A 16,704-nucleotide genomic window follows, 5' to 3' on the forward strand; every position below is an offset into this window, starting at 1 on the left:
ACCTGGGACCTGTGTGATCCCCTACCCTCCCACTGTGTACTATTGTACCTGGGACCTGTGTGATCCCCCACCCTCCCACTGTGTACTATTGTACCTGGGACCAGTGTGATCCCCCACCCTCCCACTGTGTACTATTGTACCTGGGACCTGTGTGATCCCCCACCCTCCCACTGTGTACTATTGTACCTGAGACCTGTGTGATCCCCTACCCTCCCACTGTGTACTATTGTCCTGAGACCTGTGAGAATCCCCACCCTCCCACTGTGTACTATTGTCCTGAGACCTGTGTGATCCCCCACCCTCCCACTGTGTACTATTGTACCTGAGACCTGTGTGAACCTCCACCCTCCCACTGTGTACTATTGTCCTGAGACCTGTGTGATCCCCCACCCTCCCACTGTGTACTATTGTCCTGAGACCTGTGTGATCCCCCACCCTCCCACTGTGTACTATTGTACCTGAGACCTGTGTGATCCCCCACCCTCCCACTGTGTACTATTGTCCTGAGACCTGTGTGAACCCCCACCCTCCCACTGTGTACTATTGTCCTGAGACCTGTGTGATCCCCCACCCTCCCACTGTGTACTATTGTCCTGAGACCTGTGTGATCCCCCACCCTCCCACTGTGTACTATTGTACCTGAGACCTGTGTGATCCCCCACCCTCCCACTGTGTACTATTGTCCTGAGACCTGTGTGATCCCCCACCCTCCCACTGTGTACTATTGTACCTGAGACCTGTGAGAATCCCCACCCTCCCACTGTGTACTATTGTACCTGAGACCTGTGAGAATCCCCACCCTCCCACTGTGTACTATTGTACCTGAGACCTGTGTGAACCCCCACCCTCCCACTGTGTACTATTGTACCTGAGACCTGTGTGATCCCCTACCCTCCCACTGTGTACTATTGTACCTGGGACCTGTGTGATCCCCCACCCTCCCACTGTGTACTATTGTACCTGGGACCTGTGTGATCCCCCACCCTCCCACTGTGTACTATTGTACCTGGGACCTGTGAGAATCCCCACCCTCCCACTGTGTACTATTGTCCTGAGACCTGTGAGAATCCCCACCCTCCCACTGTGTACTATTGTCCTGAGACCTGTGAGAATCCCCACCCTCCCACTGTGTACTATTGTACCTGGGACCTGTGTGATCCCCCACCCTCCCACTGTATACTATTGTACCTGGGACCTGTGTGATCCCCCACCCTCCCACTGTGTACTATTGTACCTGGGACCTGTGTGATCCCCCACCCTCCCACTGTGTACTATTGTCCTGAGACCTGTGAGAATCCCCACCCTCCCACTGTGTACTATTGTCCTGAGACCTGTGAGAATCCCCACCCTCCCACTGTGTACTATTGTCCTGAGACCTGTGAGAATCCCCACCCTCCCACTGTGTACTATTGTCCTGAGACCTGTGAGAATCCCCACCCTCCCACTGTGTACTATTGTACCTGGGACCAGTGTGATCCCCCACCCTCCCACTGTGTACTATTGTCCTGAGACCTGTGAGAATCTCCACCCTCCCACTGTGTACTATTGTCCTGAGACCTGTGAGAATCTCCACCCTCCCACTGTGTACTATTGTCCTGAGACCTGTGTGATCCCCCACCCTCCCACTGTGTACTATTGTACCTGGGACCAGTGTGAATCCCCCACCCTCCCACTGTGTACTATTGTCCTGAGACCTGTGAGAATCTCCACCCTCCCACTGTGTACTATTGTACCTGGGACCTGTGTGATCCCCTACCCTCCCACTGTGTACTATTGTACCTGGGACCTGTGTGATCCCCCACCCCTCCCACTGTGTACTATTGTACCTGGGACCAGTGTGATCCCCCACCCTCCCACTGTGTACTATTGTACCTGGGACCTGTGTGATCCCCCACCCTCCCACTGTATACTATTGTACCTGGGACCTGTGTGATCCCCCACCCTCCCACTGTGTACTATTGTCCTGAGACCTGTGAGAATCCCCACCCTCCCACTGTGTACTATTGTCCTGAGACCTGTGAGAATCTCCACCCTCCCACTGTGTACTATTGTCCTGAGACCTGTGAGAATCTCCACCCTCCCACTGTGTACTATTGTCCTGAGACCTGTGAGAATCCCCACCCTCCCACTGTGTACTATTGTCCTGAGACCTGTGAGAGTCTCCACCCTCCCACTGTGTACTATTGTCCTGAGACCTGTGAGAATCCCCACCCTCCCACTGTGTACTATTGTACCTGGGACCAGTGTGAACCCCCACCCTCCCACTGTGTACTATTGTACCTGGGACCTGTGTGATCCCCTACCCTCCCACTGTGTACTATTGTACCTGGGACCAGTGTGAATCCCCCACCCTCCCACTGTGTACTATTGTCCTGAGACCTGTGAGAATCCCCACCCTCCCACTGTGTACTATTGTCCTGAGACCTGTGAGAATCCCCACCCTCCCACTGTGTACTATTGTACCTGGGACCTGTGTGATCCCCTACCCTCCCACTGTGTACTATTGTACCTGGGACCTGTGTGATCCCCCACCCTCCCACTGTGTACTATTGTACCTGGGACCTGTGTGATCCCCCACCCTCCCACTGTGTACTATTGTACCTGGGACCTGTGTGATCCCCCACCCTCCCACTGTATACTATTGTACCTGGGACCTGTGTGATCCCCCACCCTCCCACTGTGTACTATTGTACCTGGGACCTGTGTGATCCCCCACCCTCCCACTGTGTACTATTGTACCTGGGACCTGTGTGAACCCCCACCCTCCCACTGTGTACTATTGTACCTGAGACCTGTGAGAATCCCCACCCTCCCACTGTGTACTATTGTACCTGGGACCTGTGAGAATCCCCACCCTCCCACTGTGTACTATTGTACCTGGGACCTGTGTGATCCCCCACCCTCCCACTGTGTACTATTGTACCTGGGACCTGTGTGATCCCCCACCCTCCCACTGTGTACTATTGTACCTGGGACCTGTGTGATCCCCCACCCTCCCACTGTGTACTATTGTACCTGGGACCTGTGTGAACCCCCACCCTCCCACTGTGTACTATTGTACCTGAGACCTGTGAGAATCCCCACCCTCCCACTGTGTACTATTGTACCTGGGACCTGTGAGAATCCACACCCTCCCACTGTGTACTATTGTACCTGGGACCTGTGAGAATCCCCACCCTCCCACTGTGTACTATTGTACCTGGGACCTGTGTGATCCCCCACCCTCCCACTGTGTACTATTGTACCTGGGACCTGTGTGATTCCCCCATCCTCCCACTGTGTACTATTGTACCTGGGACCTGTGTGATCCCCCACCCTCCCACTGTGTACTATTGTACCTGGGACCTGTGTGATCCCCCACCCTCCCACTGTGTACTATTGTACCTGGGACCTGTGTGAACCCCCACCCTCCCACTGTGTACTATTGTACCTGAGACCTGTGTGAACCCCCACCCTCCCACTGTGTACTATTGTCCTGAGACCTGTGTGAACCCCCACCCACTGTGTACTATTGTACCTGAGACCTGTGTGATCCCCCACCCTCCCACTGTATACTATTGTCCTGGGACCTGTGTGATCCCCTACCCTCCCACTGTGTACTATTGTCCTGAGACCTGTGAGAATCCCCACCCTCCCACTGTGTACTATTGTACCTGGGACCTGTGTGATCCCCCACCCTCCCACTGTGTACTATTGTCCTGAGACCTGTGTGATCCCCCACCCTCCCACTGTGTACTATTGTACCTGGGACCTGTGAGAATCCCCACCCTCCCACTGTGTACTATTGTCCTGAGACCTGTGAGAATCCCCACCCTCCCACTGTGTACTATTGTACCTGGGACCTGTGTGATCCCCCACCCTCCCACTGTATACTATTGTACCTGGGACCTGTGTGATCCCCCACCCTCCCACTGTGTACTATTGTACCTGGGACCTGTGTGATCCCCCACCCTCCCACTGTGTACTATTGTACCTGGGACCTGTGTGATCCCCCACCCTCCCACTGTGTACTATTGTACCTGGGACCTGTGTGATCCCCCACCCTCCCACTGTGTACTATTGTACCTGGGACCAGTGTGATCCCCCACCCTCCCACTGTGTACTATTGTCCTGGGACCTGTGTGATCCCCCATCCTCCCACTGTGTACTATTGTACCTGGGACCAGTGTGATCCCCCACCCTCCCACTGTGTACTATTGTACCTGGGACCTGTGAGAATCCCCACCCTCCCACTGTGTACTATTGTACCTGAGACCTGTGAGAATCCCCACCCTCCCACTGTGTACTATTGTACCTGAGACCTGTGAGAATCCCCACCCTCCCACTGTGTACTATTGTCCTGAGACCTGTGAGAATCCCCACCCTCCCACTGTGTACTATTGTACCTGAGACCTGTGAGAATCCCCACCCTCCCACTGTGTACTATTGTACCTGGGACCTGTGTGAACCCCCATCCTCCCACTGTGTACTATTGTCCTGAGACCTGTGAGAATCCCCTATTCTCCCACTGCTGTGCCAGAAGCGCGATGGGAATACAAAGTCAGTCCCCCCCCCACCCCCCATGGTTTTGTGTAGAGATGTGGTGGTGAGTAGGCTTCGCGAGGACTGTGATTGCACCTCAGCCAGCACGGTGAGCGCGGCCATTGCTGGTGACAGACAGTATCTGCTCCACATGTTGCTGCCCCACCTACATCCTGCGAGATTACTCGTCAATTCCTGTTGGATTGATGAAAGCTGTTGTCTGCCCTCTCCGCGCTGGGCCGCACTCCTCTCCTCCAGCTTGGAGGTTTCTTCTTGTTTCCGTGGAGATTGCTCTGTGTTGAGGAGGGATGGTCTGTTTTAATGCAGCAGTTGCTGCTGGTCCCCAGCATGGCCTGCACTCTGAGCTCCACGTCTTGATGATGAGTGTCTGCATCCCTCAACAGGGCCCCTCATCCCCAACCCTCACTTGCAGCCTCTCCAACTGAGTCACGGGGTAAACTATTGCTGGGTGTATCGTGTTCCTGGTCAGTAGTGGGAAAAGTAGGGAGTACTGTCTTGCTGATAGCGGGTGTTTGGACTTGTCGAAGAGAATGTCTGGGTTACTTGCATACCTAGTTTAGCTACTGAGACAGTAGAGTTGGATCTTTCGTTCATGAAAATATTCAGGGTGTTATTTGAATTTCAAAGCTGTTTTCTAATTAACTATTGTATTTCAACTTTACTTGTACATATTTCAATAAAATAGATTAAATAGCCAAAAGGTATTGCTGGCTTAAATGTGTTCATATTTTCTATTGATGTAGACACCATTTTTACCTGGCGATTCAGATCTAGACCAGCTGACAAAAATATTTGAAGCTTTGGGCACGCCGACAGAAGAACTGTGGCCTGTAAGTCAGTTTTCTGAATGAGAACTGTAAGCAAATGAGCACTGAAAGGTGAAGCACTTGTCCAAAGGCAAGCGATTTTACCTGCATAGTTAGTTTGAGGCCCAGGAAACATTGGTCCTGCACCCTCATAGTTCAGACACTTGACTGGTCTTACATGTGTCCCCTTATTTTGGATTAACTTTGCTTTCAACAGAAGTGTAAAAATTGGGCAGAGGATTTGAAGTATTCTGCTAATGATTTTTTAATAAATTAAAATTAATTGTGTATATTTGTGCTACTTTTGTTATGGATTACTGCTTGCCATGTTCTTAAAATTTGCTCCTAAAGAGGAGAATATAGCACAATGTTCCTATCTTGCAAGTGTACAGCACATCTAAAGAATAAACCAAACTGTTTTCTTTACCTTTTGAATAATATGTTGCATTAAAGTAAAGCAATGATTTTTAACAGCATTGATCAGGTTATGTAAAGAATCAGAAACTGGTTTATTCTCACTGACGTATGTTGTGAAATTTGTTGTTTTGCAGCAGCAGTATATTGCCATAAATTAAAAATAAATTACAATAAGGAAAATGAAATAAAGAAGAGAGCAAAATGGTGATGAAAAGTTTATGGGTTCATGGACTTGAGAAATCTGATGGCAGAGGGGAAGAAACCATTCCTAAAAATTAATTTATCTTCGAGAGTTTCTTGTGTTGTATTAAATATCAATAAAATGAATGCTCTTTACGAATCTGGATCATATTGGAAAAGCAGGATAAATGCTCATTTTATTGCAGTTGTACGTTAATACCCCACATTCAGATCTGGCATTTCAATTTGCATGAATATTTCTTTTAATTGCAGGGAATGACGAGTCTTCCAGACTATGTATCGTTTAAACGCTTTCCTGGAACTCCATTGGAACATATATTCAGTGCTGCTGGGGATGACCTACTTGAATTATTACAAGATCTCTTTACTTTTAATCCTAGTGCAAGAATAACAGCTACACAGGTAAATTGATGCTTATTTATGATACCGATTTATATAAATTACTGTGAAAAGCAATGTGCTGTCAATCAAGTTTGTATTTTAGGAGGTTGAATATATAACTTGGGTGGTAGGGTGGAGATGCGTCTCTACCAAAGGAGGTAGAAGGCATTCCTTCTCTCCGCTAGCCTGCAGGTCACCCTTGGACAAGGTGGAGCACCTGCTTAGCTCCCCTCAATCAGGGTCATGTGAAGCTATGGGAGCAGGTGGTACATATAGCACAAGTCCTGGTTATGCAACCACTGACGCCAGGCAATCTGTGAAGAGTAATGATAACCCATCTTGGAAAGACACTCCCCAGAAGAAGGCAATGGCAAACTACTTATGTAGAAAAATTGGCCAAGAACAATCATGGTCATGAAAAGAGCATAATCGAACACATCAAATGACATGGCATGTAATGATGGTGAGAATGAATACATAATTGGGAATGAGCAACTAAATACTTCTAATTTGTTGCCATTCTGAATGCTGATCGAAAATTTGCATTAACATGAATGTGTGGATGTCAGATGAGAGTAGGATTATGCAGCCTGTAATGAGGCAACTGGGACATCAATGCCATTGAGTGGAGGAGAAATAAAACTGGTAAGAGAATAAGAACTTAGTGTTGAATTACAAGATCGTTCATAGTTAGATGGTCCCAAAGCTAATTAATCACCTCTTTTAAAGTTTCATAATTTTCAATTACCTCTTGCCACTTCCAGTCTAATTGGGGGAATGTAATCTTCCTAGGCACTGAAGAAGAGGTATTTTAGTAATCGTCCAGGACCAACAGCAGGACCCCAACTGCCCCGGCCCAATTGCTCAACGGAAGCCTTAAAGGAGCAAGAGGTTAAGACAAGCTTCAAGCGTAAGCGAACTGAAAACCTGGAGCAAGGTAATGCGCATTTGAGAGTGCCACTTTTTCTTCCCCCACATTGCTTTTTAAGATGTTGTCTAACTTGTATGCTTGTGGTTTATCTTGAACACCACAACTTCTACCAGTAATATTCATGCAAATAATAGATGATAATCTACCACTATTCCCTTAGGGATTGAATTCCTGTTGGCTTCTCCAAGTGAAGACCCCATATTATATATCCCTCTTTTCCCTCAGTGAAATGTTGCTGGCCAATTTGTTTTTCTAGAATTGTGGCAAACATCAGGTTGATTTGGACTCATTACTTGCTATTACCACCTACTCAACTGTAGAGTTTCCCTACACAAAGATGTTTCTAAAATTTCAGATTGATGTAAATATTAAAAATTAACCAATAAAAGGCTGAGCTTAATTACAGGGCTAACAAGCACTGCTACAAGAATGCACCTTCCATCATCAAGGGCCCCCAGTGTCCAGGCTATGCTGTCTTCTCACTGCTGCTGTACTAAGGAGCCTTAGGTCCCACACCAGGTTCAGGAACAGTTATTACCCAATGACCATCAGGCTTCTGGACTGGCATGGATAACTTTCTCACCTCAATGATGAACTGATTCCACAATCTAGGGACTCACTTTCAAAGACTCTATTTTCTCAGTGTTACTTATCTACATTTCTATTTATTATTTGTACAGTCTGTCCTCTTTTGCACAGTGGATGTTATCAGTCTTAGTTATGCATTATTTATCATAAATTCAATTGTATTTACTTTGAAATTTGAATAAATAATTGAAAATGAAGTGAAATAAGTCAAGCACTTGCCTGTACTTCCCCTTTTCCTCAAGGTCAACATTTCATTGCAAAGTAATGCTGGTCCTCTGTCAGTCTTGCTGGTATAAAGCTGAAGGCCAGATGTGCTGTGCGTCTGAATCCTTTCCTTCGGTGAGCCACTGCCTCACTACTCATCCCAATATTGCCCAATGACGCAAGGAACCATCAAATGCACCAGCGTCTTACCTTCAGGAAGTATCCAATTTATGCATCTGACGCTAAGTGCATGCAAGTTAAATGCAAACAGTTGTTTGCTAACTGTTCCCAGTTCAGTTCAGTTCATTGCGTCAAGTCACTCTCGTCTCAAATTCACTAAACTGTTAAATTCTGCAAAGTTGCATTATTTCTTTCATGCAGCCTGTCTGAAATGGTGTTAATATTTAGCATATTTATTTTGTTTAATATCAACTAGTAAATGCTGTTGCATTTATTTTCAGGTGGCCTGGCTAAGAGACTAATTTTCTGACCTTTGTCGTTGAATGCTGGACAGAAAAGGAACCAATATGCAATAGAAGATAATATACCTGTTACATATTGTAACTCAAAAGACTTAGCTGCTGTGTACAAAGTAGAGTAGATTTATTACGTCCAAAAGGGTCTTGATTTGTACTTGTGAATAATGATATCTCAGTAATTTTTCCAATAAATGAATAAGAAATACATATAGTGTTATTGATTGCTTTTTGTACCATGGATCTATATATGTAGTTCATATTGGCCTCTGTCAGTTCTATGTTTCCTTTCATGCTCTCACCCATCCTTTCTTGTTGCCGATTGGCAGGCTGGAGGTTGGGTGATGTTAGTTTTTATGCAAGGGAGAGGTTGGTTTTGAGGTTTGTGAATTTTTGCGTATTTTTCTTTTCGTGTGGGGGGGATTTGGGGATTGATGCTTTTTTTTCAGCTACTTCTATGGTTTTTTTTAATGGCTATCTGGAGAAGACAAATCCAAGTTGTATTACTTTGATAATAAAAGAACCTTTGACCTTTGAAATGTTTTCCCTCAGCTTGTATAGTAGCTGACTGAATAATGGTCACACTGGACCTGCAGTATCAGAGCTCAATAAAGGTAAATAGAGGATTACAAATGGCGTGGAAACCCTAGAAGTGCTGTCATGAAGTTACAGTGTCTGACTTGTCTTTTTTAACATTAGAAAAGGATTGTTAAATCAAGATCCATGATTTAGTTGACATCTTATTCCCTGGAGTGTAGGACAGTGAGGGGAGACAAAATTATGAGGAGTATAGATAGGGTAAATGCAACCAGGCATTTTTTACTGAGTTTGGGTGAGATTAGAACTACGAATAATAGGCTCCGGGTGAAAGGCAAGATATTTAAAAACATAAGATATAGGAGCAGAATTAGGCCATTTGACTCATGGAGTCTGCTCTGCCATTTCACCATGGCTGATCCATTTCCCCTTCAGTCCCAATCTCCTGCCTTCTTCCCTGTATCCCTTCATGCCCTGACCAATCAAGAGCCTATCAACCTCTGCCTTAAATATACATAAAGGTTTGGCCTCCACAGCTGTCTAGTTTTCCAAGGTAAAATGTAAAATTTATCATATTTTCTGAGGACAGGAGGAGGAAAGCAGGCTAAATGCTTCACCAAGTCTATGATGGCTCTCTTAATGGTCCCCTTCCGTCATATTTCCCTGTGACCTGTTCCCGTTCACATGCCCACCAGCTCCGCACATTTCAAGTCGTTTATTGTAATTACATAAGTACAATGAAAAAAATGTATTTTTGTCCATAAAGGGGCAGGATTCAAGATATTGTCTGAGATACAGAAAAATATTTGATGTTTATTTGCTGTAATTCTATAAACGCATGGAAGTTGATGTAGATTTTTGAGCTATTCCTGGTTTGAACATCATAACAACTAAGCATGAACTGAGTTGTAGCTTGTAACAGCTTTACGGTAGAAGAGTATCACCAACCATTTTATGTGTATGATGAGTTAAAAAATAGATGTGAAAAAAGCAGCATGGTTTATGTGTGTTTCAATGTGATAATTGCAGCAACTTCCTTTCATTGCACCTCCCAAATTTACAGTCTAAGTGCTAATTGACTTGTGAATACCTCACGTGCAAATTTCCCTCCAAATTGTAAACCATTTATCCTTGATGTTTCTTCATCATTTGATCACAGTCTTAGAACTCAATTGTGGAATACAGGTGTGTCCCCCTCCTCCCCTTTACAAAGGTGGAGCGTTCCTATGAAACCTTTCTTAAACCGAGATGGCGTAAACCAAAGAACCATTAATTTATATGGGAAAATTTTTCTTAAAAAGCGAAAATCCTCTTTGTAATGCGAAAACAGGTTACTAATGTAGGTCTTTTGTAAAAGCGAAGTGGTGTAAAGCGAACATTCGTAAAGCAGGGGACACCTGTACATTTGACCCATGCACCATAACATTCAGGAGGCTGTCTCCTGACCACTTTCAAGGGCATTTAGAATGGGTATCAAATTCTACATGTTGAATGTAGTTTTTAAAAATATATATCTGAAGCCTCAGAGGAGAGTGCACCCCATAGTTTCATACGTAGACATGGAGAAAACTAACCTGCTATTGCATGAGGCAGTTGCAAAGAAACCTGTACTGACTGACATTTCAGAGCAACCTCCCCAGGGCTAACTTTTCAGAAGCAGTGGCAACATTGAATTATTTATAGTGTCTGAAATTAAAACATGCAGGGGAAGATGGCAAACCTTGAAGCATCTGCCAGAATAACAGTAACCAAAAGTGCTTTTTCAGCACAAACCGCAAAATAGGCCAAAATGAAATAATTACTACAAATCAGTGCAGCTTATATCTGTTATCATCTTTGCCTTGGTGGCAATGCTGATTCTTCTTCTGAATGTCTGAATTAGATTTTATTGAGGTGATAATTTGTGTCATTTATTCATCATCCAAATGCTGAGTCTTTCAGTTGAATATTTGGTGAATCAAAGCTACAACACAGGTGGACTTGCATTTTTGAATTTCCTAAGTCAGCTTCTCTGGTCTGTGGCGGAAACATTTCCTGTTAGAAACTGATGATTACTACAAAGAAGTGAGTGGCTTAGTTTCTTATTTTAAAAAAATCTCTTTTCTAACTGGCATTAAGTAAATTCCAGAACTCTGGCAAGTTATTATGTCCAACTGATGTGTTTAGTTTATTGCTGCTAACTGAACAAGAATATGAGAAAATAAGCTTTTATTTTCATAGCATTTGCTTCCGATTGGCAAAAACGTAATGATTTCCCACTCCGAGACCTGTGGACTCCGAGACGGGTCGATAGCAGGGGTCAAGACACGGGTTCTGCCAGCTGCGACTATAATCCACTAGAGGGCGCAAAAACGCTGTACATTCTGCTCTGACTCCCGGACGGGTGGACACCTCAAGTACGTATCTTTGGAGGCTGTTTAATGTGCACGTTTGAATGCAGTCCTTGCAGTAGCTAATCTAACAGGTGATCTGATGTAATTCTGTTTTTCGCAGGAACCATGTGTGCAAGTGGGGGATAAGGAGGTTCTACGTGATCCTCTGCACCAACCGGGGATAGCGATCCATTCCCGTGAGCCTTAATGGGACACTTACAATTACTGTACGTTCTTTTCGCTTCATTTTCCTTGATTCAATTATCGCCTCAAATAAAGAAATTATTCGAGCGGCCCGGTAGCGCTGCAACGCTATCGCATCGACGTGGGTTCAATACCGCCGTCGTCTGTAAAGAGTTTGTACGTTCGTTGTCCCGTGACCTTGTGGGGGCTTTTGACCGGGTGCTCTGCTTTCCCCCACATTCCAGAGACATTCGGCTGTAGGTCACATGGACGTGATCGGGCAGAACGGGCTTGTTGGGCTGGGATGACCTGTTACTGCGCTGCAGGTCTAAATAAATGAAACAGATAATCAATTGACCTTTTCTTATGTAAAACCATTTACATCCTGAGGATGTACTGTGTAGCAGATAAATGAACGGGATGTCGTTTGGTCCAGGTACGAGCTGCCTAGTGAAGTCTAACTGGGATCATAACAAACTGTTTTGTACCCAGATGAATTTAAATTTCGTTCACTGTTATAGTTGAGTAGGCTGCAAAGCAATTGATAAGTCTCTGTTGTGACTGCCGAACTGTCGCAGGAGACACCGAAACTGATGGTTCTATTGAAACACAATACAACTATAAACAATTAGTTTCAGTAGCTATAATTACCTGCTTAACTTTAGCAATCTGAACGTGGTCATCAGGTAACTCATATTTACGGTGGGAGCAGAATACTTTGAATATTCAAATGTCTGGTCCGAAAGCTTTGAGCACGAACCCCGAGCCCCCGAAAATGCTTTTTCATTATTACGGCTCCCTCAGGTTACAAGTAGCTGGAATATGAGGTGACAATAACGACCAGGCCTGAAGTCAACATGGATTGGCAGTGATGTGTCTTTAACCATATCTTAATACAGGAGAGGGCTGCACTCTGACCTCCCAGATCTCATCCTGAAGCTTTCAATCACCAAACATGAACATTCATCTATTGTTTTCCCCTGCATAGTTTCAATGGTACAGAATTAGAACGCCCGAAACCCAAATACTGGTTTCAATGGTATCATTTGAAGTCGCAAACAGCTTTTGTTTCCTGAAGACTGGCTCGCATTTGAATTAAAGCCGTGCACACACAATGCTGGAGGAACTCAGCAGGTCAGGCAGCATCCGTGCAAAAGAGTGAACAGTCGACTTTCTTCCTTCATCAGGACATTTGAATTAGTATCTGCTATTTATAATTTCCTGTCACCAAAATAATCCCCAGCAATCGTGAATGGCCTTGTCCCTGTGCTGTATGCAATCTCATTTCATCCACTGTCTACTGATTGTGATATAAAATTCATCTTGGATGGCAACTGGGATGCATGATGGTGAAACTGCTTTGCCCAATCCAAGCCGGACTTTCTTCCAAATGTAAATCCATGACATTTTTCTTGCTATGTGCTGTGCTACAAACATAGTTACTCACTTCCATCACTCAGTGCCACTTGTCTTAATTGCCTGATAACGAGAAGCATTTAAATCTTCTCAAAATTAATTTTGAATAAAAATTATCCACAAAATGCTTTACGCTATTCCTGTCTTTAAAGACAATGATGTATTGCAAATTGATCTAAGATATAAAGAAATAAATATAACAAAAACTTGCCTCCATCTACCCTATACTTCAAACCTAAAATATTTAATTTTACAATAGGAAGCAGAATATTCTCTTTATTCACTGCACCAAGCTTATTAACACGTTTACTTACGATATTTACAATGTATCAATATGACGAATAATCTCTTCTCGGGCTTCCAGCTGGGTGCAGGTATCAATTACAACCAATGTTTCAATGACAAACTCTGTCATCTTCATCAGGTGTGATGTCAGGGCATAGCTAGTCCGGTAGCATTGATACCCCATCATCTGTCCCTTCTGATTGGCTGGTCCTCATCCAATCAGGTTTCCACTGTCCCACCTTGTTTACAATTGAATTCCAGTTCTTACTTCCAGTGAGACCTTTGTCTTGGTTAAAAGTCTTTCCCTCTAGTTTTATTGCAATGGGTTCCTTCACCAAGTGGTCCCAAAAACCGGAAGCAAGGCGGGGCAGCAGAAACCTGACCCGGGGGGTGTGGGTACAGAGTACAGGGGTTTAAATACCACCGGAGTAGACATGCCCAGGCATCATCCCCGATGAAGATGGCAGAGCTTGTCATCAAATCGTTGGTTATAATCGATACCCGTACCCAGCTGGAAGCCCGAGAAGAGTTTATTCATCATATACACTTTTCCACTGCGTCAAGATGACTGAATATTTTCAGTCCCAGATACTGTGAGAGTGATAAACTTGAGAAGTTATTACACAAGGTGCAGACCCTTTTGAAAACCTCACCCTGTGGCCTTTCTTCACAGGGCTCATGTGGTGGCTGTACTGAGCTTCATTTCCCCTCAGCAGGTGCTCCTGCACCTTGGGACGTGCCAGTCAGTAGCAGCTGGGTACGGACATCTCTTTGCACTGTAAAGATTTCAGGCTGTGCGTCCTTTCACCAAGTTGGTGGCCTTCCAGCAGCAGTCAATGGTTCTCTCAGCACTGGGAACTGTTCGTGCGAGCACAGAGCCTTGGGTTACACAGCAACTGACAAGGAACATTGCATCCCTTTGTAGACCTCCTGTGAGTTGCATTAAGGATCTGACCGGAAAGGCCAATCTCACCACCAACTAAACAAGGTCTCGGTGCTTGTTTGAAGGTACTAGTTAAGAGGCATTCTGCAAATTGACTTTAACAGTTCCCTAAGGGAACATTCTAATAAGATTCATTATCTCCTCCACCAAGGCCTCCGGAATATTCTTTGCTGACCTCTGACTGATTTGTGGTCCAAAGTAATTTCTGCAGAAACCGATCTATGGGGGCAGCTGGTATTCAGTCTAACTCGGGGGTCGGCAACCCGCGGCTCCGGAGCCACATGTGGCTCTTTTACGTCTGTGCTGCGGCTCCCTGTTACTTTGGGAAATAATTGGTTGTGGCGACCCTTTTCCTGGCACATCCGAACCGACTCACAATTAGATAGCCTACGGGGGTTTGCGAGCACAGAGCTTTGGAGCCTCTGCGCCATGGGGGGCAGGTTGAGGGAGGCTTAAAAGTGAGGCTGAAGATTTCGAATAAGGTTTTTTCCTTCGACTGCAGTTACCGACTCCGTGTCGTAATTTTAGCGCTGCGTGTAGCACACCGCTACATGGTCAGTATTTAATTAAAATGTATTTTATGTTAGTTTGTTAGTTTTTGAAATGTAAATCTAAATTTGAAGATTATGGTGATCTTGTACAATCTAATTAAGACGTTGTGGCGACCCATTTCCTGACACATCCGAACCGGCTCACAATTAGCCAGCGTTCAGGCTAAGGGAGATAGCCTATGGGGGTTTGTGAGTACGTGTCTTTTGCAGCATCCGCGCCCATGGGGGGCGGGTTGAGGGAGGCTTAAAAGCAAGGCTGTTTAGTTCGAATAAAGCTATCTTTGACTGCAGTTTACTGACTGCGTGTAGCAACCGCTACAACGTGTTTTTATCGCTGGCTGTCCAGAGGGGAGGTGCTGAAACGCTTTGTCGCGCGTCTGGAAGAAGTGAAAACTTTCCTGGGCAGCAAAGGGCTCAACTTTCCTGAGCTGGAACAGCCAGAGTGGCTGGAAAAGCTACACTTCATGGTAGACATGACAGCACACCTGAACACGCTGAACACAGCTCTTCAACGGGGTAAGGACGTACAGCCGTGCACATGTTGGAGGATGTTTTGGCATTCGAGCGCAAGTTGACGTTGCTTGCCAGAGATTTACAGAAAGGCACATTGTCTCACTTGCCCAATTTGAGAGAGTTCAAACAATGTCACGACATGATAAATTCGGAGTATTTACATTCTGCAATCATCGCAATGCAAACATCGTTTGGGAAATGCTTCTGTGAGTTCAGAGAGGAAAAAAACACATTATCCTTCCCGGTCACTCCCCTAAGCATCGATCCATCCCTACTGAATACGACTGCATTGTCAGGTGTGAGTCAACCTGAACAAGTATGATAAATATTTTAATTGCCTATTATTTTACGTATATTCATATGTTTTCATTGTTCAGTGAAATAGTCCTTTTATTTTTCAGGCTGACAGCTGGCTGATGTTATTTTTGATTTGCTGCTGGAGGCAAATTTAAGTTTGGCGTTTTTCATAAATACAAGAAGGACTCAAATAGACGTTGAGTATTTTACTTAAAAGTAACCTTTAACCTAACGTCTTTTTTTCGGAGTTCAAAATGTTTCTGTTGCATGCAGAAATGTAATTTCGTTTTCTCTGCAGGAGTTCATCAATTTCATAAATGCAACACATTATAGTTTGTTTATACATAGCATAAAGGCAAAACAAAACGTTGTATGCAGTGTTATTTCATTTTAAATGTCAAACGGGTTTTGCGGCTCCCAGTGTTTTCTTTTCTGTGGGAAACAGGTCCAAGTGGCTCTTTCAGTGGTAAAGGTTGCTGACCCCTGGTCTAACTGAATAGAATTCTTCTGACCAAGAGGCCTGCCCCTTCTTTCCCAATCAAGGGGCTCGTGTAGAACCTCCTCTTGTGCTCATTTGCTATTCACATACCCAGCATCCATTCACAGTTTGACGCAGCCACACACAAAGGCACCATTTGGCTGTGTACGTCTTCCCTGCCATCTCTTCGAAGAATCATTCCTTTGAGACAGTTTAGGAACTGGTGCAGTGCAGGAGGCAATCGTGGGTCAAGTAGACTTCCTTCCAATTAAAAGGGGTCACTGCTCTAACATTCCCAGAATCTGTTTCTCCCTATGGAGGAGCAGTTGACACCCTGACACAGTGATGCCAAAGTACAACCCCTCCCTCGACGTTCAAAATACACGAGAGAGCCGATGGTGGATTACGGGAGGAACAGAGACAGGCTCACCCCGATCAGCATCAGTGGGACTGCAGTTGAGAGGGTGAGTAGTTTCAAGTTCCTCGGTATACACATCACTGTAGATCTCACCTGGACTGTACACACCGGCTTTCTGGCAAATATGTACAACAGCGTCTCTTCCACCTCAGGGACTGAAGAAGT

At 45.1% G+C, this 16,704-nt stretch overlaps 1 protein-coding gene across 2 annotated transcripts in view; it reads left to right on the forward strand.

Annotated features, from left to right (window-relative positions):
- cdk7 (cyclin-dependent kinase 7) overlaps window positions 1-10,022 on the forward strand; it is a 35,669-nt gene extending 25,647 nt beyond the window's left edge. The window contains exons 9-12 of one of the 2 annotated variants that reach the window (XM_059974447.1): window positions 5,286-5,372; window positions 6,219-6,368; window positions 7,140-7,284; window positions 8,532-10,021. In XM_059974447.1, the coding sequence (XP_059830430.1) occupies window positions 5,286-5,372; window positions 6,219-6,368; window positions 7,140-7,284; window positions 8,532-8,560 (411 nt within the window). In that variant the 3' untranslated portion in view covers window positions 8,561-10,021. Of the gene's footprint in view, window positions 1-5,285; window positions 5,373-6,218; window positions 6,369-7,139; window positions 7,285-8,531 lie in introns of both variants that reach the window. The other variant, XM_059974448.1, reaches the window with a different exon arrangement.
- Window positions 10,023-16,704: the final 6,682 nt, after the last annotated feature.

The sequence above is a fragment of the Hypanus sabinus genome, chromosome 7 (genome assembly GCF_030144855.1).
Source record: "Hypanus sabinus isolate sHypSab1 chromosome 7, sHypSab1.hap1, whole genome shotgun sequence".
In the NCBI taxonomy this organism is placed as follows: Eukaryota; Metazoa; Chordata; class Chondrichthyes; order Myliobatiformes; family Dasyatidae; genus Hypanus; species Hypanus sabinus.